At 37.1% G+C, this 24,412-nt stretch overlaps 1 protein-coding gene across 1 annotated transcript; it reads right to left on the bottom strand.

Moving 5' to 3' along the window:
- Positions 1–3,075: 3,075 nt before the first annotated feature.
- LOC131035718 (uncharacterized) lies at positions 3,076–23,396 on the bottom strand. The gene is made up of 3 exons (XM_057967455.2): positions 23,026–23,396; positions 3,301–3,504; positions 3,076–3,102 (listed from the first exon to the last, which is right to left on the bottom strand). The coding sequence occupies exons 1-3, from the start codon at positions 23,158–23,160 to the stop codon at positions 3,076–3,078; spliced, it is 366 nt and encodes a 121-aa protein (XP_057823438.2). The 5' UTR covers positions 23,161–23,396.
- Positions 23,397–24,412: the final 1,016 nt, after the last annotated feature.

The raw sequence follows: 24,412 nt of genomic DNA, 5'->3' as shown, positions 1-24,412 counted from the left end.
ATGTGGAAGATGAATGGATGTTGGGTGAAGACTAGATGCAACATATTCATGGATGGGTTGGATGAATATTAGCAATCATCCAGTCATCAATATCATGGTTATATTTATAAAGGGCTCATACTTTCTCATGACAATTGATTGTAGAGTGCATCACAAAGATGTTTATTTTAAGTTTGAGGTCCTCAAGGAGGCCGCTGAGGAGGTTGGGCCACAAAATATGGTCCAAGTAGTGAAAGATGCAACATATTTGTGCAAAGTTATGGGGAAACTTGTTGAGGTAGCCTACAAACATATTTGGTGGACTCCAAGTTGTGTGCATGCTATGCACATTGTATTCAAGGACCTAGGGAAGATTGATTAGATTAAAGTAGTGGTCAACAATGCTAGAGATGTGCAAATGTTTAAACCATCACAATTCACATTCACTCTTCAGGAGATTTTTCTTTAAGGAGTTCTTGAAACCTATTGAGACCAGATATGCATCCTATTTCATTTCTTGGAGAGAATAATTGAATTGAAAGAGTCACTACAACTCGTGGTTATGACAACAAATTGGAATAAGTGTGTCGAATCCAAGACAAAGCAGGGGATGAGGGTGAATGATATAGTGAAGAGTGATGTGTTTCGAAGTGATGCAAAATACACGATCTCCATCGTTTCTCTAGTTTTCTAGGTCATTAGATATAGGAATGCGGATGCATCTAACCTTGGAGAGGTGTATGAGTGCATTGATTCTATACTTGACCAGATGAGGGTTGTGTGAATCAAAGACCCCACTTTAGCATTCCACAATGATCACATGCAATCAATCATTCATCAAAGATGAGAGAGGCTCAATGCTCCCTTATGCATTGAATCCTAAGTGGTGCAAGGCTACACCTAGTAGAGTGATGATCATATAGGATGTAGAGGTGAAGGTTAGGTTCTTTTCTAGATGCTAACATGATTTGCATTGAATGGACCAAATTTACCACTCTTAAGGGTTATTCAAAGGCAGCTAAGATGGATATGGCAGCTATGGAACAAGAGGACCCAATTTTGTGGTGGACAATACCATGGACTGGAATCTTTGACAACTACTCTAGCCATTCGCTTGGTATCTTAGGTTTCCAATTCCTTAGTTACTGAAATGAATTGGTCTAGTTATAGCTTCATCCACTCTCTTAAGAGGAATAGGCTTACCTCAAGGAGAACAAAGAAGCTTGTGGTTGCACATAGTGCTTTGTGTCTCATTGATCGCAAGGCACTTGTATACAAAGAGAGTCCAATTGCATGATGGGATGTAGAACAAAGGAGCCAACACAAATTGATAAGAATGCTACAATTTCATATGCAAGGCTAGTTGGTGCTAATTTGATGGAGCTTGACTATGAGGAATTCAGTGATTCCAATGATGAGGAGTTTAGGGATGATTAGAGGCCTACCTTCACTACATTTTGTCATTTTTTACTAAATTTGATATCACAGTACTCATTGTAATCATCTTTATGATATTTTCAATGTAATATAAATCTCCAATTTGACATTTTTGTCTGTCTATTTAAAATTTTAATTTTAGTGTTTAGTAATTTACAATTTTTCTATTTGATTAATTTGTCAAAACTTCATTTGACATGTAATTCTTATACAATTTTTTATAGCTTATTTTTCAAATACTCTATGTATATCAATGTCTTCGCCTCCCTAACCCTAAACTTAGGCCCTCCATGCCCAAAACCCATACCTACATCCCTTGTCGGGAAATTCAAAATGGAATATTGGTATTTAATGATGAAGGAAAACCAAATATAACACCATAAAGTATGTAAAAGTAAAGTCATTTGAAAAATGACACTAAAAAAGAAGCCTATATGAGCCCAAATGGAACCTCACAAGTTTCCAAAATGAGAGTGAGCCAACAACTTTGAGAAACTATAATTTCTAGAAAACAAGATTCAAATCATAAACTATCTACACCACTATGAAGTACTAACAATATTACCCCAAATAAAAAATGCTAAAAAATGGTGCTAGAATGATTCCGAGCAAAGCTTAAAGAGTTTTTGTGCCAAAAGTAAACTATCAATAGCATAGCCTCCAAAAGACAAGTTGGTATGTCACCAAATTCAAAAATCTGCTAGATTTAACAAGTTCTACAAAGTTCAGCATATTTTGCTTAAAGTATCACCGAAGTTATAAGTTGATTAGATAATTTTAGAGGATGTAAATATTTAGGAAATTACCTAGAATGTCCTTTCCTTATCTCACTAATAAACCAAGAAGTGATTTGAAACATTGGTACTACATACATAAAATTGATTCCAAAAGGCTCATTCTTAGCTTCACAAATTGTGAAAAAACACAATAACCAATACTATAATATAATTTTCTGGTAATCAGTTTATTTCTGTAGTTGAAATTTTCACTTTATAATTTGCATTCATTAGATACTAAAAAAAACCTAATATTATAACATCCACAAAAACAAAAAATCATCAAAAAAAAAAATCATAGTACATTCACATTGTTAAAAAATCAGACATTACTAATATCAAAATTAAATTATTCATCATTAAAAATGTCATAATATCTATAAGATTGAATAGACCATCATAAAAAAATGTCAATGTAAAATCACTGCCATATGCACCACCAACTACCATGAAAGTGAAGTAGCTAAACACGACATCAACAAAAAATCATCTCAGGTAATATATATCATAGAATATTATAATTTATAATATTGATATATATTAGTTTAGAATGTTTATTATAAAAATACAAATTTATTTAGAATATTTTGAAATGGAAGGATGTAGTTGTTTCTAATTTTATAATATTTTAATATGATTTTTTAGAATACTTCTATTTTTTCATATGAATTTAGAAACTTATTATAATTGAAATGATAGAATATAATTGATAATATATTTTATCAATTATTTTTACACTATATTCTATTTTTTTATATATGAATTTAGAAACTTAATCAATTTAATTTTTTAAATATATTTAATAAGATTGTTATAGAAACTTATCAGTTACTAATAATTGAGAATCTTTCCCTATTTTGATGGAGCAGCTATTGTTTAGGAATTAGAAATAAGCGAACAAAAGGAGAGGCTGGAAATAAGCAGTGGCTGCTTATTAACAAAAATGTCACATGGCTCCACAATTTTATTTTCCTTTCTTTTTTTAAAGATTTTATTTCTTTTTTTTTTCCAAATTTTAAGTGGACAAATTAGTATTAATGCTATTAATACAAATTTAAGATGTTTTGCTTAAAAATAAGCAGCAAAGATAAATATTCATGGAGTCAACTGCCCGCATGGGAACATACAAAAACATCTTTTTGGTTGAACTTTTTGAGACATCCGCAATGGCATTTTTATAATCAGTCCACAGAGCAGCGGATTCAGGATGCCGTTCTATGATCTGGGCAACAAACTTGGCCTCCTTGATCTGCAACACGGTAAAAAGTCTCGTCGGATTGATCTCACCCGCTCCATTCATTGCTATCATACTCTGCAAAACCAAAAACCTGGGCCTCATTACCTTGTCCAAACTCATTGTAAACTTCCGTGGATGCTTTTTCACAAAATCTACAGAGAGTCCCATGTGATTGAGCATAAACTCCATCTTTTTCTTAATGTTTTCCTCCGACTTTGTGAGTACTGAAGAGTGAGCCCTAACTAATTCCAAGGCTTCTTCAGGCGAGAACCCGCAAAGCTGAAGATTGTCTATCTTGGCCTTTAACACTTCGATGCGGCTTGTGGACACAATGCTCACGACGCATTTGCATATTTTGCTTCCTTGTGAATGCCGATCTTGCTAATGAGATCAAGTTGCTCGGGCTTCAGAGAGCTGCGCGTCAAAACGCAAGTATTTAACGACAAAAACTTGGTGAGCTCTATTCCACGAAAACCAAAATCCTCCTAAAAGGCGATTGAGGATTTTGGATTCCAGGCGAAAACCAATATATATTAATCCTGATCAGAATACAGTCTTGAGAAGCTCGACATTGGAGCGGAGATTTTCCAGCTTACAGGTTAAGATCCTCGGGAACGTGGCTACAATTTTGGCCATAATTTCTCTCTCCATGCCCAAATTGTTTAGCACTTGAATCTTGGGCTCCAGCTTATAGGTCAAGATGCTCGGGCACCTGGTTACAATTTTGGCTATTTTTTCCCTGTCCACGCCCAAATCCTTAAGCAATTGAATCTTCGGCTCCAGCACCCTTTCGACACTTACCGTCATTAGCGAGGGACGAGATCTGATTATATTTGCAATTTGATCTTCGGTGCAGCCGTGCCTGTTGAGCATGTACGCGAGCTGTTCAACCTTGTCCAGGGTTTTGAGCCGCCCCAATGAGGGCACATGTTTGAACATTTTTGCGGCGTCGGTTGAAGACATGTTAAATCTGGTGGTAACAAAGTGCAGGAAGAGATTTTCTGAAGGGGTATTGATGTTGCTAACATTACTCTCTGCAAGAACTGAGAAATAAAACCGAAAATGGGTTGGGGTTTTGAGAAACGGGTTGCGCCGCAGAGGTAAGCAGAAGAATAGTTTGGTGATCTTGTTTCAACAAGCGAAGCAGGTGCATCGGACAAAGCGGGAAATAGGGTTTTCAGAAACAGTTTGCACCACAGAAGAGTAGTTTGGTGATGATGTTTGAACTAGTGAAGTAGGTGCACCAGAGAGAGGCTGAACTAGGGTTCCCACGCCATAAATGAACCTGTAAACGATAAAAATACCTCTCCCGTTTTTTTTCTTTTCTTTCTTTTCATTCTCTTCTCTGCTTTTTTTCGTTAAGAGAAAATTATTAGTACACAATATTAATTTTAAAAACATATTAAAAAGATAATACATCTTTCAATCACACCTTTTTCTATCATCTTGAGAACCCTCCAACGTAATAAGTAGCACAATTATCTTTGGAGGAATAAGTAAAGTACGCATAAAGATATCATATTTGTTCATTATTCCACTTTAAAAATTACTATATTATTATACTGTAATTAATATTAAATTATTGTTATATTATGATATTGTAATTAATGTTAAACTAATTTGTTATGATTATATTATTATGCTTAAATATATTCTTGTTATTATATTTTTATTAAACTTTTGACAAAAGAAAAAAATCTATTAAGACCACATTATTGTTATATTATCACATCATTATGTTTTTAGTTTATTTCTTCTTGATTTCCGAGGGAAAACAATATCTAATACTTCTTTGGAAGAGTTGTTTCTATGTCGCAAGGAGACAAGTTCTTCTAAGACAACCTCTAAAAATGTTTACAAAATTCTTTTCAAGATAGGAGGTAAGGGACTTGGAATGGGGTATGCAAATTGTTTACTCTTTCTAATGCACTAAACTTGTATGTACCACTATGTATTGCTCCTTTAATGTTCCAGAACAAGAGGATTACAAATTATCCTTATATAATAGAATGAGTGTATTGAATGCCTTAAAATACTAGCACATAGCACCAAAACATGTGCTTAATTAACGTAGGACATGAAAAGCAAAGCGACCAATTAGTCAAAATTTGAATTTGAATTTTTTAAAAGAAAGAGTCAAGACTATAAGTCTAAAAAGTGCCCTTGGGTGGGCAAAGAGTCAAATTTAGGTGGCTAACAACTATCTATGGGCAAGTGTAAGGATATATGTAATACATGTTTGGATAAGATGAATATATAGAGGTTGTCTATAAAGATAATATAGGTGCTATATACATAGGAAAGTACTCATATATGGAGGGTTAAGAGGTAGTGGAATGCACCCAACTTCAAACATGTGATTGTTTATATGTAAATGTATCAAGACATTTCCTTAAAGTGGGCACAAAGCTAAAATGGGAAATGGCACCGGTTTGCAAATTTTACCACTACAATATTACTTAAACAAAATATTATCCTTTTAAAATAACACATGAAATCAAATCATCTCTTATTGCTACACAAATAAAAAATAAGTTACACTATCTCAAATAAGAAGACAAATACAAGAGACGTATTTAACCTGTAAAAGGAAACAATCAATCACATCGTCACAATATCATAATAGTTCACGATAATAATAAAAAAACTAAGTGACAAGAGCTATCAAACTCAAAGGTGCATGAAGATCCTTACTATATAGATAACCATAACCTCTATTGGGTGGGGCCCTTTCCATCATCGGCAAGCTCTTACATAGCTAGAGTATTTTTTGCATTCTCTTATGGCTAATTAGCAATATATTTCAATAGCTTCATGAGAAACCTGTTCGAAGAAGAAATGATAGCAAAAATTGCTGATTACCTAATCAAGATTCACAACTGAAGATCTATGATGCAAAAAGAAAGGGATATTTTAGTGGCTTGTTTGTTTTGAGTTTTTGTGATTATTTATGTAGCTAGTTGTTTGTGGGTCTCATAGGTTGCCTAGCCTTATGGATGTAATTAAAAGCATTCATTCATTTGTAACTTTATTATTATCACTTTGAAAATTCTATCACTAAGGAAAATAGCTAAACTCAATGAGGAACATTTGTCTTATTCTTCAGGTAGATTTGTATTAAGGTGAGTGACTTCTCAAAAAGAATGGTGTGTCATCCATGTGCAGGTTGCAGGATGATATTCACTCCATAGACACTCAAATCAATATTTTGAACCAAATTGTTACTTTCTCTTATTTATGAAAAGCAAATCGTTAAAAATTGAAGACAATGTAGATTAATGTTTTAAAATTTTGTGTATAGATTCTAAACACATTTTTAAAAATATATATCTCATTTTTAAAAATTGGTTGATAAATTATCTTATAATATTACTATTTGAATGCATATCTTCTCCTATATTGCATAATTTATGATTAATAAAATAAATTTATAAGTTATCAAACATAAATAAAACATTGATATTTAGGGCTTGCATATTTTATGTATTAATAATTTTCAATTCAAATTAAATTATAATTGTGAACAATATTTCCAAGACACAAATCAAACCCAGAACACTTGATATTCTGGTTGGGCTCTGCAACTGTGAATGGTGATCGTGTGCGTGTGTGGAGGGGTCATTCAGGTTGTGGGGGAGGTAGTATGACCCCCTCCATGACAGTAAGGCCTACCCTTGCCTTGATTTTTTTCTGCAATTAATCTTGGTCTCTTCATGGTTTGCTATGCATTCAGGCTTGTGTGTGAAGGGTTAATGTGTGCATATGGTGGGCTCTTCAGTCGGAAAGAATCTTAATGGCGAGGGCTCGCGATCATTTCTTAAAGCGGTCGCTGCTAATACTGATAAATCCTTTAAGGTGACACTTGTTGAGTCTCTGTTCTTGATACCCTACAAAGCGAAGTTTGAGATATTGGATTCCTCTGCATCTGAAGGTAATGGCGATGTTCTTGATACCCTACAAAGCGAAGTTTGAGATATTGGATTCCTCTGCATCTGAAGGTAATGGCGATGGAGGAAGAGGAGGTGAATGCCCTAACCCTCCCCTACCTAATTTATCTATTGTTCCTAATGATGCTATGGCTAAGGCATTAGATAGTGAAAAATCTAGGTTAAGAGATGTTGCTATTTTCTTGGTTGTCTTGGATGTTACTATGTGCCTGGCTCAAATTTTTTTAGACAAATGGTTTAAAATATTTGGGTTAAAAAACTAGGGTTCCATTTTTACGTTTTTTAGAATGATTCAAAAAGGGTTATTTACCATTTTTTTCAAAGATGCCAAATCTCAGGTGACAATGATTCAAAAAAAGATTTGGTCTATTAGAAAATCTACATTTAGGGCTCTTAATTGGTCTCATGATGCAGTCAATGACAAAATTCTTGCACTCGCCTATCCTAGATGGATTGCCATTAAAGGTTTGCCTTCGATTTTATGAAATTTTATTCCATAGTTGCTTGAACCATAGGGAAGGTCATTAGGGTTGATAATTCTCAGTTCCTTGTCCCCCATCTTGATGCTATGGTTCTAGTCTCAGTTAATATATGTTGAAATATTCCTAGATTCATTGAAATCAATGTTGTTGATTCTCTTATGAGGTGCCTGATTGAAACCCTAGGCGGTATCATACTTGTTTTTTATGCAGACAGGAAGGGCATATTCGAAATAACTGCCCTATCTTAACCACCTGCAAACCCTCTAAAGCCTCCAACAAATTGTATAATTCGCAATTAGTTAAAGGCAATGGGGATGCCAAGTTGCCTCCCTCTTCGAATGTTAAACCCTCTCAAGACCCTTTAATGGAGAAAATTAAATCTCTCGGCAAGGCTCTTAATGGTGTGGTTTCGGCCCCTATAGTTGAATCTTTGGTGTTTATTACATCTTCCAGTTTTGGGACCTGTACTATTAATAACCCACCTTTGTCGGCTATCACCACAACCCTTGCCCAAATGGGTGATTCACATATAGGTGATTGTGAGCAATTTGTGCTCCCTAAGTCACACAAGAGTAGGAGAAAGAATGCCCAACAATTAGCTCTGGATAAGATTAGAGTTGTCATGGCTTCCAATAAGTATCTGGGCAGTACTCTTCATGAGACCTTTGTTAAATTCTCTAGGTCTTTTCCCATGAAGTATGATTCGTGCACCTCCCTGCTTGAGACTAGGGATTCTAATGTCGACATGAATTCTTTTGCCATGTCTATCATTAAGGGTTTTGAGGAAAAAGAGAGAGCTAGTAGGAGTGTGAGTGGGTTAGATGGTAGGATCTCCCCCTCAAAGAGCTCGGACCCTGTGAACCTCTCTAACAGATTTGATGTCCTCTCAAAGTCTCATACTAAGAGATCTAATCTTGTAAATGCTATCGAGGATCCGCCTCTCTATGTGGTAGATTGGAACTCCCTGACTCCTCGAGTTGTTTCTATCCCTGCACTTGAACTTAAAGCTCTCCATAGTTTACCTGACAATGATTGTGCATTATTTGACATCATTGTTGTTGATCCCTCTATTAGAGACTCAACCCCCAATAGGGCTAACAACCTTGCCATGATCTCGTATGATGGTAATACAATGAATATCAAGGAGGATATCCCTAATAGTCATGAGCTATAAATGGATATGGATGCAAGATCATTTTCCAATGACTCGGTAATTGATGGGGAGCAAAATATTGACAAGGATACTGCAGTGGAGTCTAATCCTAATAATGTTGAAATTCTTATGCCTACCAGTAGTGGTAAGTTCACCAAGGCTAGAAGGAAGAGAGGTAGACCTCCTAGCAAACAATCTCCTCTTTTTAAGAAGCTATCTATCCTAAGAAGGAATTGCCCAAGTGCTTTAGTAGCTTTATGGTTGCCAAGAAACCAAATAGCTAAATGTTGTTCATGATGATGAAATGCATCTCTTGGAAAATTCGGGGTCTTGAATCACTAAACAAAAAATATGTGGTTAAAAATTTCTTTAATTGGCATAAGGATGTAGATATAATGATGTTGCAGGAGGTTAAAGCAGTTAAATTCACCTTGAAGGTTAATCTGAAGTTCATTTGGAAGGATGCCTTACAATTCTCCATCAATCATGACAGAGGGAAAGGTAGTGTTGTTCTATTGATTAGTGGCAAGTGGAAAAACTTTATTGTGATTGTGGATAGCGGGACTTCTCCATGCAATAGAGCTATCTAGGATACTATCAATTTGAATAACACCAAGATTGCGATTTGCTCAATATATGCCTCCAATGACTACAAGGAAAGAATAGAAATATGGAGGTGGTTTAGCTCACTCCTTGATATCCACTGGATACTTGGAGGGCACCTCAATATGGTGAAACAATATAAAGATAAAGTTGGGGGCATTGGAATGGATTAAGGGTGGGGAGAAATTACACTGGGAGAGGATGAAAAACAAGTCGAGACTCTTTGACCCCCTAGAAGGTTTGTAAAATATTATAAGGGTGTATGGTACACTTGGTGTAACTTTCAACAAAGCCCCAAGATTATATATCATAGGCTTGATAGATTCTATGCTAACAAATATGTCTTTTCCTTCATACAAGATGATATGGGAATCTTTGTCAAGGTATGTCATTTTACATTATTAGACCAACACTTGGTGGTAGCTCTTATTAGCTTGAGGAACGATGCCAGGATTAAATCTATTAGAGATAAGAAATTTATGTTAAACACTAAGCTTCTTGAAGATCAAGATGTGGTAGCTACCATGTATATGATTAGACAGTTTAATATATTGAACTCTCATACTAACTCTGTCAGTGATAAATGAAATCAATGTGTGGATAGTTGGAAGATGTTGCTGCAAACTGTGGGGGGAGAAGAAAGCCAAAGATGGTAGAAAGCTTGAAAGAGAATTAGTTGATAACCTTCATGAGTTGGAGGCCTAGGTGCAAAAGAGCCCATCTAACATAAGTTAATCTTAATCTATGGCACACAATAAGGACCTATTAAGGAAGTTATAGTAGAATAAGGCTTAGGGAGCTAATGTTAGATCTAGGTTAAATTGGTTGCAACTAGGGGATAAAGGCTCTAAATTTTCCTTTAACATGCTGAAATAGAAGGAATATAAGGAAATCATTGATATAGTTTGGGATGATGGTAAGGACCTTGTTGACAATGATGATATCAAATCTACCTTTTTGCACTATTATCAGAAGCTCTTTTCCTCTAAAGACAAGTCAAGCTCTTGTATATTAGCCAGGAATAAATGTAAGAGATTGATACCAAATATTTTTTTTGTTGAAGAGTCAAATTTCCTCAAGAAACCAATTTCCTTTGAGGTTAAAAAAGCTATTAATGTTTTGAATAATGATAAGGCTCCAGGCCCTGACGATGTTCCTATTGAGTTTTATAAAGCCAATAAGGATTAGATAAACTGTAAATATCTCTTATAATTTTATGACGAAGTTGTTACTAGAGGTTCTCTTGGCCTTGAGATTAACAGAGGTGTTATTAAACTTCTCCTCGAAAAGGGTGATAAATCCTTGATTAGGAGCTGGAGACTAATTACCCTGTTAAATGTCTCCTACAAGATTATTGCCAAGATTATGTCCCTCAAACTTGTGGAAATTATGCCTAACCTTATTAATTCTACTTAGACTAGCTTCATTAAAGGCAGATATATCCTTGAGAACCTTATTACAAGTTAGGAAGCCATGAGTTGGGCAAGTTCTACAAATCAGCATGTGGCCATGTTTCTTCTTGACTTTGAGAAAACATATGATCGTGTGGAATGGGCTTTCTCATTATAATGATTGAAGCGTTCGGGTTCCCCAAGGAATTCTGTCAAATTGTCAAGGTTTTACTTAAGGATGCTTCAGCCCAAGTGGAGATCAATGGGTCTCAGACTCATGTTTTCAATCTGGACAGATCTATAAGGCAAGGTTGCCCCCTAGTGTCTACTCTATTTGGTATTGCCTTTGAAGCAATTTATTATATATCGAGGGACTCTTCTCTCTCATAAAAAATCAAGGGTATTTCCCTCCCAAATATGGCTGATTTGATTAATTTATAGTTTGCAAATGATACGACCTTATTTCTTGAATTAAGTGAGGACAACATGGAGTCTCCTATGTGTGAGCTCAATTCATTCTGTGTAGTCTTTGGTGCCAAAATCTCTCCTTCTAAATCTACTCTGTTGGGTTGGTTTGATGACCCTCCAAGTTGGTTGAGTAAGTTTGACTACCAATGGGGAGAGCCCTCCGAACAAGTCCAATATATAGGCATTCCCTTCATTTTTTGTCCTTGTTTGAAGGAGATGTGGCTCTGGATTAAGGGAAAATTAGACTCTAAGATTAGGAAATGGGACAAGCAGTATCTATCTCTAGTTGGTCGAGTTCAGGTTTTCCAAAATATATTCTCTTCTTATAGTATTTACTATGTCACGTCAGTATGGATGTTCTGTAACTATCAAGTCAATGAGATACAAAAATCATTAGGGACTTTTTATGGTCAGATGGGAAAGGGAATAGAAAAAAACACTCTGTTAAGTGGAGTTGGTGTTGCTTGGATAAGAAGAAAAGAGGAGTAGGGTTGAAGGATCTTTAACTCCAAGGAATTGCTCTGGTTGTTAAATGGACCTTCCACTCCTTGGAAGGAGATGAGCCTTGGATGGTGCTTATCATAAATAATATCAATTTAGTCGTACCGAAGTAAGCCAAGGCTTGGAAATCACTCTCATTCAATGACCTAATCGTTGGGAACTTCCCTGTTTCTACAGTTGGTTATAATGTGTTCAAGGCAATTTGGAAAGCCTGGGAGCATATTAGGTTTTGGATCTCTAATAGTGGGATCAACGACAATAATGGCAATGTGTGTGGGGAGAGGTCTATTTGGTGGAATTTATTTCACAAAGGTAGACCCCTCGCTCTTATTCAAGGGTGCTCTGCTAAGAATTGGTATTTTAAAAGAATATGTTGTTTCAAGCATATTATTACTAATGATCAGCTAATTTCATGGGCTGAATTATCTCATAAATTTTGGCTTCTCATTTGTAATTGGAGGACCTATCCTATTTTGAGGGAAGTTGGTACCTACCTCCAACTCCCTAAATCATGCATTAAGGACTCTTAACATATTTCTCTCCTACACCTGGATGGATGGCACTCCACTTATGAGGATCAAGGCTAGGATGGTTTATAATGCTCTTTGTTGCAATGATGATATTAATACTCATGTTAACTCTATTTGGCATACCGATTTCTCTAGCAATGATTGGCAAAAGATTTTTTGCAAGTTGTGGGGCAGTGATATTGCTCCTAAATTGAAATGTTTTATATGGTTATTTATCTTGAATAGGATTCCTTTCAAAATTTACATGAGATTGACATTTGCAATATTTGCAGTGGAGTTGAAACTAATAATCATATTTTCTTTGATTGCATTATTGCAAAAGAAATTTGGTTTTTATTTGGATTTTGTTTCAAGAATAACATTAATCGTTCGGATGTTGTTACTAGTTTTATTCATGGCTTAAAGAAAGATTGCAATTTATTTTGGTTTATGTTATCATGTGAAATTCTATGGTACATTTGGAAACTTAGAAATGAAGATAAATATCAAGGCAAGGTTAGGACACATGTACCGAGTCTCTGAAGAGACTCATTTATTACCATGTCAATGTGTAGGTCACCATAGTTATAAGGATGACCAATAAGAAATTTGAGAGATTCCTTGAGGATGGAACAACAAAAGTCTTCACATTAGAAATTTCTCAAGTATACACCTAGAGCAGATTCAACATGGAGAGAACCCCCTTTGTGAATGCCCTAACAACATTCATGCACGAGATTAATGAAGGGAGAAAGATGGAAAGGGTCTATCAGAAACAACTTGCAGCCATTGGAGCAGTGCCAATGTATAACAACAAATCAATTATTTGAATGGAAGGCCCCCTAGGGTGGACAACCTGGGTGGACCATTAGGCACTATTGTTGTTGGATAGTCCTTGTTTTTTGTGCTAAATGATAGCATGTAGTATGCATTAGGCTATTATAACTATACAGATGATCGAATTCTCAGCTTATGTTTTCTTGGTCCTTTAGTTGGACTAAGTATTAAATTGAACCAAGAGAAAATAATGCAATGATGTACAGGTTAGTTCAAATCAAAATAAGCATAAACACATAAGTAAATGCCAAATTAACCTTTATACCTTCACAATGTTGCCTCTTGTTCATCCGATTGAGCCTTTGGTGAAGTCAAGGATGCGCCTCTCAACTTGATTGGATTGGATCCAAGGTTGGGTGTGGAATGCTCTCCATTGCACAACAACAATTATTAGTGGATGAATGAAATGGATAAGTAGCTAGATATAGAGAAAAATGGATATAATATGGATGCTATGATGATGATTTTAAATACAACTAACAACATGAGATTGCACAAAAGGTGGATATGGAAGTGAGGGGAGGAGACCCTAATTTATAGATGTGAAGAGACCAAAATGAAAGAACATGATTGATTTGGAATGAAGGGTGGAGATTGAAGGAAAGTGATGGGAAGGATTGAGAAGACATGAAGTGGAGATCAAGAGATTTTCCATAAAGACATTTCTCGTCTCCACACTCCTCAAGGTGTATAGGGAAGAGATCCCAATGCACATGGGAAGAATAAAAGGAATTAAAAATTGCTTCGGAAGGGACAAGGGGAATTAAAAATTCTCAAATAAAGGATTGCATGGGAGAAAGGGAAGAGAAAAGGAATTTAAATTCCTTGCGAAGTGAGGGAGCATGGGGAAGTGCAAGGATTTGAAATCCTTTGACATGATCCAAGTTGGTGCATTTGAGGTTGGGGTTGAGAGGGGACAAACCATTTATGGAAAATGGTTGACTTATTCCTAATCATGAGGATTAGGAATGTGCAAATGATTAAGGAAGGGGATTAAGTGTGTTAATGAGAGATTAGGAAGCAAGTGAATAAGTTAGGAGGATTTGACAAGAAGAGAGAGAATGAGTGTAGGATTTAAAAATTGGAGAATAATGATAATCAGGGTTTTAGAAGAATTAATTAGGCTAAGTAACGATTGAGAAGAATAATTTGTAGGAATCACATGACTTAAGTTAATTAATTAGGATTAATTAACTAACAGAGGTTTAGAAGAATAAATGATTTAAAAGACTTTAGAAGAAAGGATAAATAATTAATTTATTGACAAATTAACTATTAGACTATAGTGACAAAATTAATGTAACTTAATTAATTAATTATGAGAGGAGTAAGGATAACATAATTAAATTAACTAACTATATAGAAAGGTAAAATTAATTAAATATTTAATTTAATTAATTTTAGGCATCTACATTTCACCCCTCTTTTACGTAGTGGCAAAATTGGCGGTGGGTAAAAGACAAAAAAAGATGCTCCAACGTGAAGACATGGGTGGTACATGCCCCCTCGAGAATTTAACTAATTTTTTATAATAAAAAAATTGGGAAAATTCTCAAAAATAACTGGAAAGAGAAGAGAAGAAGAGAAAATGTCAGAAAGGAAAAAGAATTTGGAAGAAAAGGAGAAATGAAGGGGAAAGGCAAGAAGAAAGGCCAGAGGGATGCCCTACATAAGCCACATGGAGCCCAAGGAGGGTCATTGTCATGTACACACTTTGGAGAATTGAGAGAGAGTAGAGCACCTAGGAGCCATAAATCACATTCTTCGCCACGAGCATTGCACAAAGAGGGTATGGCGATACCAACAACCGACTGAGTACGGCCCATCGGTATGTACCCCAACCTCTCTTTATCATTTAGTAGATTAGTATTAATTAGGGCATTAATTAGGGGGGACGACTTGTCAAGTCGCAAACGCTAATCGTTGTTTTAGTGTCTGTGCAGGGGATTAATGCCTGTGCGAGCATTCCCCGCCCACACAGACAATCAATGTTTGCATGAACACTGGTCAGGCGATTAGAGTCTATGCATGCAGGGAAGGGGGGAATGGGGTAAACTACATAATGGCATCTTCGTTCTGCGATTCAACCCATGGGTCGCAGTTTCGACGTCTGCACCTAACGCAACATGTCGTCCTTGCACAAAAACAAAAATAGAATAAAAAGACAGAAAGGGGGATGAACGAGGGGAAACACGGGGGCAATGAGATGCTCTGAGTGTAGAAAGAGGCTAGAATAGACTTAGGAGAATGTCTAATAAAGTGATTTTGCTAAATGCAAGAGAATCTCAATATTTTGTCTTCTTGGGATCATTGGCCACCAACAATGGCATTGTATAGGCAACTGGATGGATATGAGTGAGTTGTACTGAACTTGCTAGGGCTTGAATTCGTAGGGCGATGGTCTCAAATTCAGGCTCATACATCCATGATGACAACATTGGTCGAGAGGTGGAACAGTGAGACTTGTTCCTTTAATTTACCTATAGGTGAGGCCAACATTACCCTCCTTGATGTATGGAAGATCTTGAAGGTTTCGATTAGAGGCGTGATTCTTGAGTACCAACTGGATCACGAGTAGGATTATTTTAGGTAGGTATGTTAGTGTGACGATCTCCCCATGGACGGGATGAGGATGAGACTATGGGAGGCGATGGAGCGATGCTAAGGTATTCCTCGGCTGGTTTTATTCATCTACAAGTTGATCAGTGGTTGATTGATGCTTGATCTGAGTAGGTATGGGTTTTCGATAAGCTGGAGCAGATGTCTATACTATATGATGGAGGATGTAGTCGAGTATGCATGGGGGTAGTGATGCTCGAGCAACTTTATCATGATATGTATATGTGTGTGTATCGAGGTTATAAGAACCTCAGGACCAGCATTGCGTTGTTGCACATCTAGGCTTGGGAGCACATCACCATCACACAACCACTAGGGGTGCAGGATCGAAGGCTACACTATTCATATGTTGACAGATATAGAGGATTGTCGCATTATACTCAGGTCGATGCCACCTGGTTTTGGAGGAGGATCATTTCAGATGGCGGATTTCAAATGGCGACCATATACATATTGTGAGCAATGGAGGCACAATTATATGCTTGCCTGGGTGCAAAGTGAGTGCTAGCTCTTTTGTAGGACGGTTCATGTTATTGATTAGTATCTCCCACATAGAGTGATGGGGCAGTTTGGGTACCAATAGGATATAGTGGGTCAAGAGCGGACCCACCCTCAGATCACTAGAGAGCATGGCACCTGGGGAGACATGATTGGTCTATTTGTTGTTAAGATCAGTTCAACAAGGGCAACCAAGGTAATATGGACAGAGTGGCCTAAGGTCGATGATGCAGGGTGCACATGAGCATACAGGGCTTGGTGAGAGGCGCATAGGCCAATTCGCCTTACTAGTCCAAGAGTATTGGAGGATGATGAGCTCACACCTTTAGTTGATGAGATAGTTGGGGGAGAGGGGGATGGTCCAGGAGAGGGAGAGGTTGTCAGAGGGGCTAGGGCACATGCACATGTATGGGAGGGAGGTCAGAGAGGGAGGGGAGGCCAGAGGAGGAGAGGAGGTTAGATGGGACAGGTACCAACAGTAGTGGTACCATTACAAGTATAGGTGTCGGTAGGAGAGATAGGGCATCCTCAGTATGAGGAGGTAGCAGGAGGAGCAGAGCCAATGGAAATATTAGCTAGGGAGGGTGGGCAGGGAAGAGTACAGGTTGGGCAAGTACTGCAGGCCGATTTTGATAAGGCCATTTTGGAGTGGGACACGAAGAGGCCCAAGACATAGAGCCTAGAGGACCAGCTGGCCATGGAGAGGCAAAAGGTGGACCAGAAGAGGGCTAGAGATGATAGTCTACAGGCAGAGGTAGACCGGATGAGGGAGAAGGGGAATGCACTACGGTGGGATTTAGAGACAATGATCTCGGAGTGAGACAATGTGTGGCCAAAGGCCGATACAACCTAAGAGATATTAGAGGTTGTCAGGAGTGGGAGAGCCATTAGTTAGTTAGGGAGGAGATGCAGATGATGAACGAGGAGCTTGATACTCTTCTAGGAAGACTAAGCAAGGCTGAGGTGGATTCAGTTAGAGTCTAGGGAGAGAGGGATGTGGCGAGGCAATTGTTGATACCAAGAGGCTTGGGCCCAGTTTTCATAGAGATTACAGGTGCTCGACAACATATAGATAGATTAGCACGAGAGGTGTAGTACTACAAAGACTTGTATCATTAGGCAGTACCAGGAGAACATAGAGCTCCCTCCTATACAAAGACCTCTAGGTCACATAAATCTCAGAGCCAGTAGTCAGGTGGATCTGTAGGGATGAGAGCACCACGACCACCACCAGTAGGGCTATCAGGAGACAAGGAGAGCATATGCTAGTGCTCTCATATGCATGCATGACATTTTGACCCTTTGGGGCATATCATTGTATTATAGTTGGATACATTATGATTTTATATATATATATATGAGATGAGATGTAGTTTTGGCAGCAATGTGCATGTGCATATTTATTATGGACTATTCATAGACCTTATTATGGATATATGATGAATTATTTATTTGATGACACCAACCCAATTTGGCACAAATACATTGCTAACATTCTTGAGCAAAATGACACCCTATTAAAATATGATCCACTGATTCTTCCTCCCTTTTACATAGGACACACAGAGAAGGACCTTCAAAGTTGAGTTTCCTAAAAAAAAATTGCTGGTAATATTTTATTTTGCAGCATGGCCCATGCAAAGGTGCCTGCTCTAGGGACACATTGTTTATCTCAATACAAAGTTATAGGAATCTCAAATTTGGGCAAGTCATTGCCTCTAGAGAACCATTGGTAACCATCTTTGACATTGTATTCTCCGTTCTTAGAGGTTGCCCAAATCAATATATCCTCTCCTCTCTTGAAATTTACTTGCCTTAAAGATAAAATATTAGTCAAGGCCACTACTTCTTGAGTTGACAGGGGGAGGTAACTCAACTCCTTCCATTCTCATCCAGAGGCCAACTCCTGCCGCTGAAGAATAATATAATCTTTAACATTGCTTCCCCAATTCTCCTTGAGGAAATCTTTGGTAGTCCTGATGGAAATTAAACTATCTATGCTTGGGTATCTACACCATGAATCTTCCTAGAAAAGAGCCTTCTCCCCATTGTGTATGTCCCATGAAAGAAACTTGCAAATCATGGGTCTACAGTCCAACATAAAGTTCCATACCTTGGATCCCTTAGGAGGGTTATAAATCCTAGCAATATTAGTTTCTTCATTGTCATTGAGATACTTTTCTTGAAGTATCTAAGCCCACTTCAGCTGCGGAGATAGTATCATTTTCCAAATCAACTTGGCCCCTAGAGCCTTATTCTGCCACAGATAATTTCTCAGCCCAACACCCCCACAATCTTTTGGGTTGCAAATCTTGTCCCAAGAAATCATAGCCATTTTATGCTTATCAGAGAGGCCTTGCTAAAAAACTCTCCTCATCTTCTGAATGAAATATTTGTTAGCCCCTGTAGTTAGAGGGAGGAAGGACAAGAGATAGATTGGTAAAGAGGATAACACTGATCTCAACAACACTATCCTCCCAACCCAAGACAACCATATCCCCTTCCAAGAACCTAAATGTTTTTCCATCTTATCTTTGAGAGGACCCCATAGATTGGTGTTGCTTAGTCCTTTATCCAATGGAAGATCGAGGTAAGAGCATGGAAGGGAGCCCTTCTTAAATCCTAGCACATTAAGGATCTCAAACTCCTTCCTTGGATGGGTATTTATAAAGAATACTTCTGACTTATTATGTTTAACTTCTTGCCCAAAGGCGGTTGCATATTGAGACAAATTTTTAGAGAAATGCCTTGCTTCCTTCTTCGTAGAGCTACCAAACAACATAGTATCATCAACAAATTGTTGATGAGTAGCCCTGATATTTCTAGATATCTTTATACAAGTAATCATTCCTATTTCAGCTAAGTGGTTAATAGCCCTACCAAGAACTTATGTCATGATAATGAATAAGAATGGGAAGAGATGATCTCCTTGCCACAACCCTCTGGATATTTCAAAGAAACCTTCCGGGGACCCATTCACTAATACAAAGAATTTTGGGGTAGATATGCATTCAAATATCCAATTAATAAATTGGTGGCAAAAGCCAAAAGCTTCCAAAGTTTTGCAAAGGAATCTCCAATCCACCTTGTCATAAGCTTTTCTTATGTCCAACTTAATTAGCATGGTGAGGTTTTATCACTTTGCATCAAATGAATAGCTTCTTGAGCTATAATGACACCATTTATGATGAATCTGCTAAGGACAAAGCTAGTATGTTCCTCTAAGATGATACAAGGTGGAATCTTCTTAATTCTATTAGCTAACACCTTAGACATGATCTTATATAATGTATTCCATAGAGAGATTAATTTGAAGTCCTCCAACTTTGTTACTTGATCTTTTTTAGGAATGATAGACAGAAACATATTATTCACTTCCTTTAGCAATCAACCAGAATTCCTAGTTGCTTCAAGGGCATCCACCACCTCCCTTCCCATAAAATGCCAGCACTTTTGTAGAAAGCTATCAAAAACCCATCAAGCTTGGGAGCTTTGTTTGGATGTAATTGACGAAGTGGTGATTCTACCTCCTCATAAGAAAATTTCTTGTTCGACATGTTGTTTTGATCCTGACTGATGAGTTAGGGAATATGGGCCAGAAGTTTTGATTGGTCCAATATTTTGGCCCCAACTTCCATGTTCAAAATATTTTCATAAAATGATGCAACTCTTATCCTATTTTCCTTTGGATCTTTAATGACTACACCATTTTTAATTTCCATTTTGTTAATATGATTCAAATCCCTTTTCTACTTAGTGATGTTGTGAATATATTTAGTGTTCTTATCCCCAACCTCCAACCATAAATTTCTCGACTTCTGCCTTCAAAATAATTCCTCTTTTGCTAAGATGTTCTCAATCTTTTAACATGGATTTTTCCTTCACGTAAGACTCATCATCCATGCCAACTTTTAGCACTTCTTCATTCAATGCTTCTAAAGCTTCTTCAATCTTAGAATTCGATTCAAAGATATTATTGAAATGAACCTTGCTCCACTCCAAGAGTCTCTTCTTGATGCCTTTTAGTTTTGCCATAAAACAAAAAAGCTTGGACCCTAAGAATTTGTCTTCCCCCCACCATGCCTCTACCATTTCTTAAAAGTTCTCATCTTTAAACCACATATTCTCAAATTTGAAAGCAAACCTAGGAGGTCTAGAATCCATTATCAGATTTAGTTGAATAAGAAAATGATTTGAGCCTAAGCAAGGTAAAATGACCTCTTGAAGGATAGTAGGGAATGAGGATAAGTCATCGTTAAAAAAACACCCTGTTGAACTCTTTTGCAATATTACTAAAACCTAATCTTTTGTTGTTCCATGTATAATTCCCATTTTTTAGTTCAATTTCCATTAGATGATTCCTACAGACCCAATCCTCAAAATCCTTTAGGGTTTGCCCCGGTCTGCCAATTCCACCCCTTTTATCCCAACAATATAGAATTGTATTGCAATCTCCTCCCATAATGATGTGTTTCTCTTGAATAGAGCCAAAAAAGACACCCAATTCATTCCATAGAGCTCTCTTACTTATACATGATATTGTGCCATAAACGTTGATAACCACAAATTGTGAATCACTCTCAAGACTCGTAACTTTACCACCTAATAATAATCTACCACTAGCCAAAGATTCATAGAAAACCTTGGCTAAGTTCCAGCATATCGCAAGACCCCCCAAATCCCCATCTACTTGGATAGCTACCACCTTCCAATGTTTAAAGCTTCTGAATACTGACTCCACTTCTACCTGTGACTGCTTTGTTTCCTAGATCAACACTATCTCAGCTCTAGTCAAATTGATCCTTTGCTTGACTAGATGCTTTTTGTTGGGATATTCAAACCCCTAATATTCCACACAAGGAGCATCATGGCTCCTAGGGAAGTGGGGACCCCTTCCCTAAGTCCAAGAGTATAGTAATTTTGATTTAACCTGCAACTTTTCCATCTTTAGATCTAAGTTCAGCTAATGATTTCCTACTTGTCTCTTTCTTATTGAAATCCTTGCCACAATTTGCCTTTAATTTGATGGACGGAATTTAATGGATACCAAGCTCACCCAATTTAAATATATGATTTTCCTCTTCATCCCCTTCAGTAGGCTCATTGTGCTGCATTTCTAGAGCATCCAATTCCATGGTTTTCTGAATCAACTCCCTCTTTTCCCCCAAGGAATCCTCATCAAGTTGCGAGTTAGGCGAAGTGATCCCTAGAAATTCATTTACTACTCATATTTCCTCATTGGAAATGTTTTCCTCAAAGATCTCTTCCCCTGCAGACCCTTCAAAAAATCTATTCTATCCATATTTTGAACATGACAAGGAGAAATCTTGATACCATCCTAGGTGATAGATACCATCATATGCCCTAATTCTGAATTTTACCTATGTTACCCTGAGTTTTCAGGACCAGGATGGGGACGATAGGGGACGGGGTTATGCGTTTCCGGGACGGTGGTTTTTTTTGCCAATTTTGGGGACGGCTAGGGGACAGCTATATAAAAATAGGAAAAATTAAAATTTATAGGAAAATTTAAATATTCATATGAAAACATGGATAAAGCATGCACATATACATTATAGAACCTTAACATATAAGAACTAGCAGAGTTCTTATGCCAAATTTGTGTTAAATTGAGAGTCAAAGTCAAATTGCTTATATAATTCATTGTCAAAATTCACTGTCAATATGCAGAATTTATGGGTACGTCCCCTAGGAGTCCCTTGTCCCCGAGATGTCTCCGAGACGGGGACACCTGAAAAAATACTGGAGACGCATCCCCCGATAACATAGAATTTTACCCTCTTTGACCATTAACTTCCAAATCGGTGTACTATTGAGCTGCTCATGAATTTATTGCAAAGGGCTTCCATTTCTTCCACAATCTTTGATATGGCTTCATGGTTTCCATAGCTTCCTTGAACTGCTTTTGGGTTGAGACTAATATTCCCCTCCCTATTTGTTTTGTCCTGAAGGAAGCTTAGATTGCCATCATCTCCTATTTCCCCATCCTCAAGATCATCATAGTTGAACTTTTTGTGTGGTTCGAAAGACTCTCCTCCTTGGATCTCAGTTTGATTTCTTGCTCTATTAGTTTCCATTTTTTATCCCTTGGGTATATCAACTGCTTTACTGACACCTTTCGAACAACTTGGTATGTAGCCTTTGCTTATAATGTATCTCCCACCATTGGCATCTACTTCTATCTTTTGGAACAGTTTCTCTTTGTTTGTAAGGATTTTCAAATTATCTAGGAATCTAAATTCAATGTCCAAATCTACTAGGATCTTAACTGACTCATATTTTCCAAAGAAGAATTCCTCTTTGAAGCCAATGAAAGTTCCTAGGGTTTCTCCAAAATTTTCTAAGATATCTTCACTCTAACATCCAGGAAGCAGATTGGCCAATTTAATCCAGTGTGGTGATTTCTTAGATTTATGAATATACGAACCAAAATTCAGCACCCAGTCGGTTTTATAAAAGCAAAAAACTATCATAAAAGAAAGGCTCTCCAAATAAAATTCTCTTCTTAATGATCTGATCTATACATTGTAGGAAAAAGTAATTTTCAAACAAAGCTTTAATGCTTACCTGGCCTTCAAAGTAGCCTGCAAACCAATCCATGATCCTTTGCTTAGGCACCTCCTTTGCCATCCACTTGACAAATAAACCACAATCTGTGAAGTGATCCCAACACGGATTCATATAAAATGAGGGAATTGGCATAACTCTACTTCTATTGGGGGGAGGGAGGAATATGGGATTGTTGCTTGAGGTCTTGCCTTCTGGACCCGGATCCGATTTGCCTAAGCATAGCTGCCCCTTCCTTTATTCCTGCAAAATTGATTTTTAATTGGAACCCTAACTGCACTGCTTCCTAAATCATTTTGGAATTGTGGCATGGTCGTTGATTATTTCCCTGACCAGCCATTCCTCCGCCTCCACTGAAAGGGTTGCTATGATGCGGACCCAACTTGGGGTTATCTGCCGAATGGAAGGGAATTCGCCCCTATGGCAAATCCATGATTCTGGCCACTTGGTTGGTTATGATGAGTTTTGAAAGCTCGATCATGCTTGCCTTTCTTTAGTAACGACATTGCGACAACTCCTCAGTTTCCAATTTTTTGGCTTATTGAAATTAAAAATAAAATTTAATGCATTTTTAGGATTCAAGATTTTTTTGTATTCATAGAGGACTATAACGTCATTTAAATTTTATGGATCTAAAATTGATTTTTAAATTTCTAAACAGAATGCCCCAATGTCAAACACTAATCAGATCATAAAACCCTAATGCCAAACACTATGAAAATCCTATGCAACACCAAAATAAACCCAAAATTATGTAGTTTCAATTGAATCTTAAGCCCTATGTTTTAGGTACCTCTTGTAAAAGGCACAACATGAAGCTTAAAATCCTCTTAAACCCTAATGATAAACTACAAAATATAAACCAAGTACAAACCATAGGCATCACCGTCATAAATCCTGTTATATAACATGTTTATGTCGTCTCTTTATTTGGTGAGCTAAAGATGAGTTTGGTGGAGCTACTGAGTTGTGTTACCTTAGAAAAGGGGAAGGCAAGAAGATCATAGTTGACAGACTACAATTAGAAGGAATGCAACCCATCACAAGAGGAAGCCCAAATTGCTATAGCAATGGAAGCAATCCACATTGCAGAGGAAGCTGCAACAAAGACAGATATTTGAGAGATCCATATGTGACAAAAATTTAATATTTTTAGATAACACAAGTTGTTAGAAACAACTGGAACAACTGGAATTTTAGAGTCCTATCAATGATGAAAAAAGATTGGAAGATCAGCACTTCCCTAAGGAGAAAATAAGAATGATTGAAGTAGAGTAGAGATATGCTCAATTAAGGCATAAGGACAATGTCCAAAAGGATTTGACTTGTGAACCACATCACACTAAGCTAAGAAATGAAGTGCGCCTCACAAAATATGAAATAGAAA

Source organism: Cryptomeria japonica, chromosome 6, assembly GCF_030272615.1.
Source record: "Cryptomeria japonica chromosome 6, Sugi_1.0, whole genome shotgun sequence".
In the NCBI taxonomy this organism is placed as follows: Eukaryota; Viridiplantae; Streptophyta; class Pinopsida; order Cupressales; family Cupressaceae; genus Cryptomeria; species Cryptomeria japonica.
This window is presented reverse-complemented; position numbering and strand designations above follow the sequence as displayed.

What these genes read in the sequence shown, in the direction of transcription:
- LOC131035718 (XM_057967455.2), bottom strand. Translation starts at nt 23,160, where the DNA reads ATGCCAATTCCCTCATTTTATATGAATCCGTGTTGGGATCACTTCACA. An exon ending in CAGGCTACTTTGAAGGCCAG is followed by an intron (nt 3,505 to 23,025) that starts GTAAGCATTAAA and finishes TTGGTTTTGCAG; the next exon opens with AGTATGATAGCAATGAATGG. An exon ending in TGTATGTTCCCATGCGGGCA is followed by an intron (nt 3,103 to 3,300) that starts GTTGACTCCATG and finishes GCTTATTTCCAG; the next exon opens with CCTCTCCTTTTGTTCGCTTA.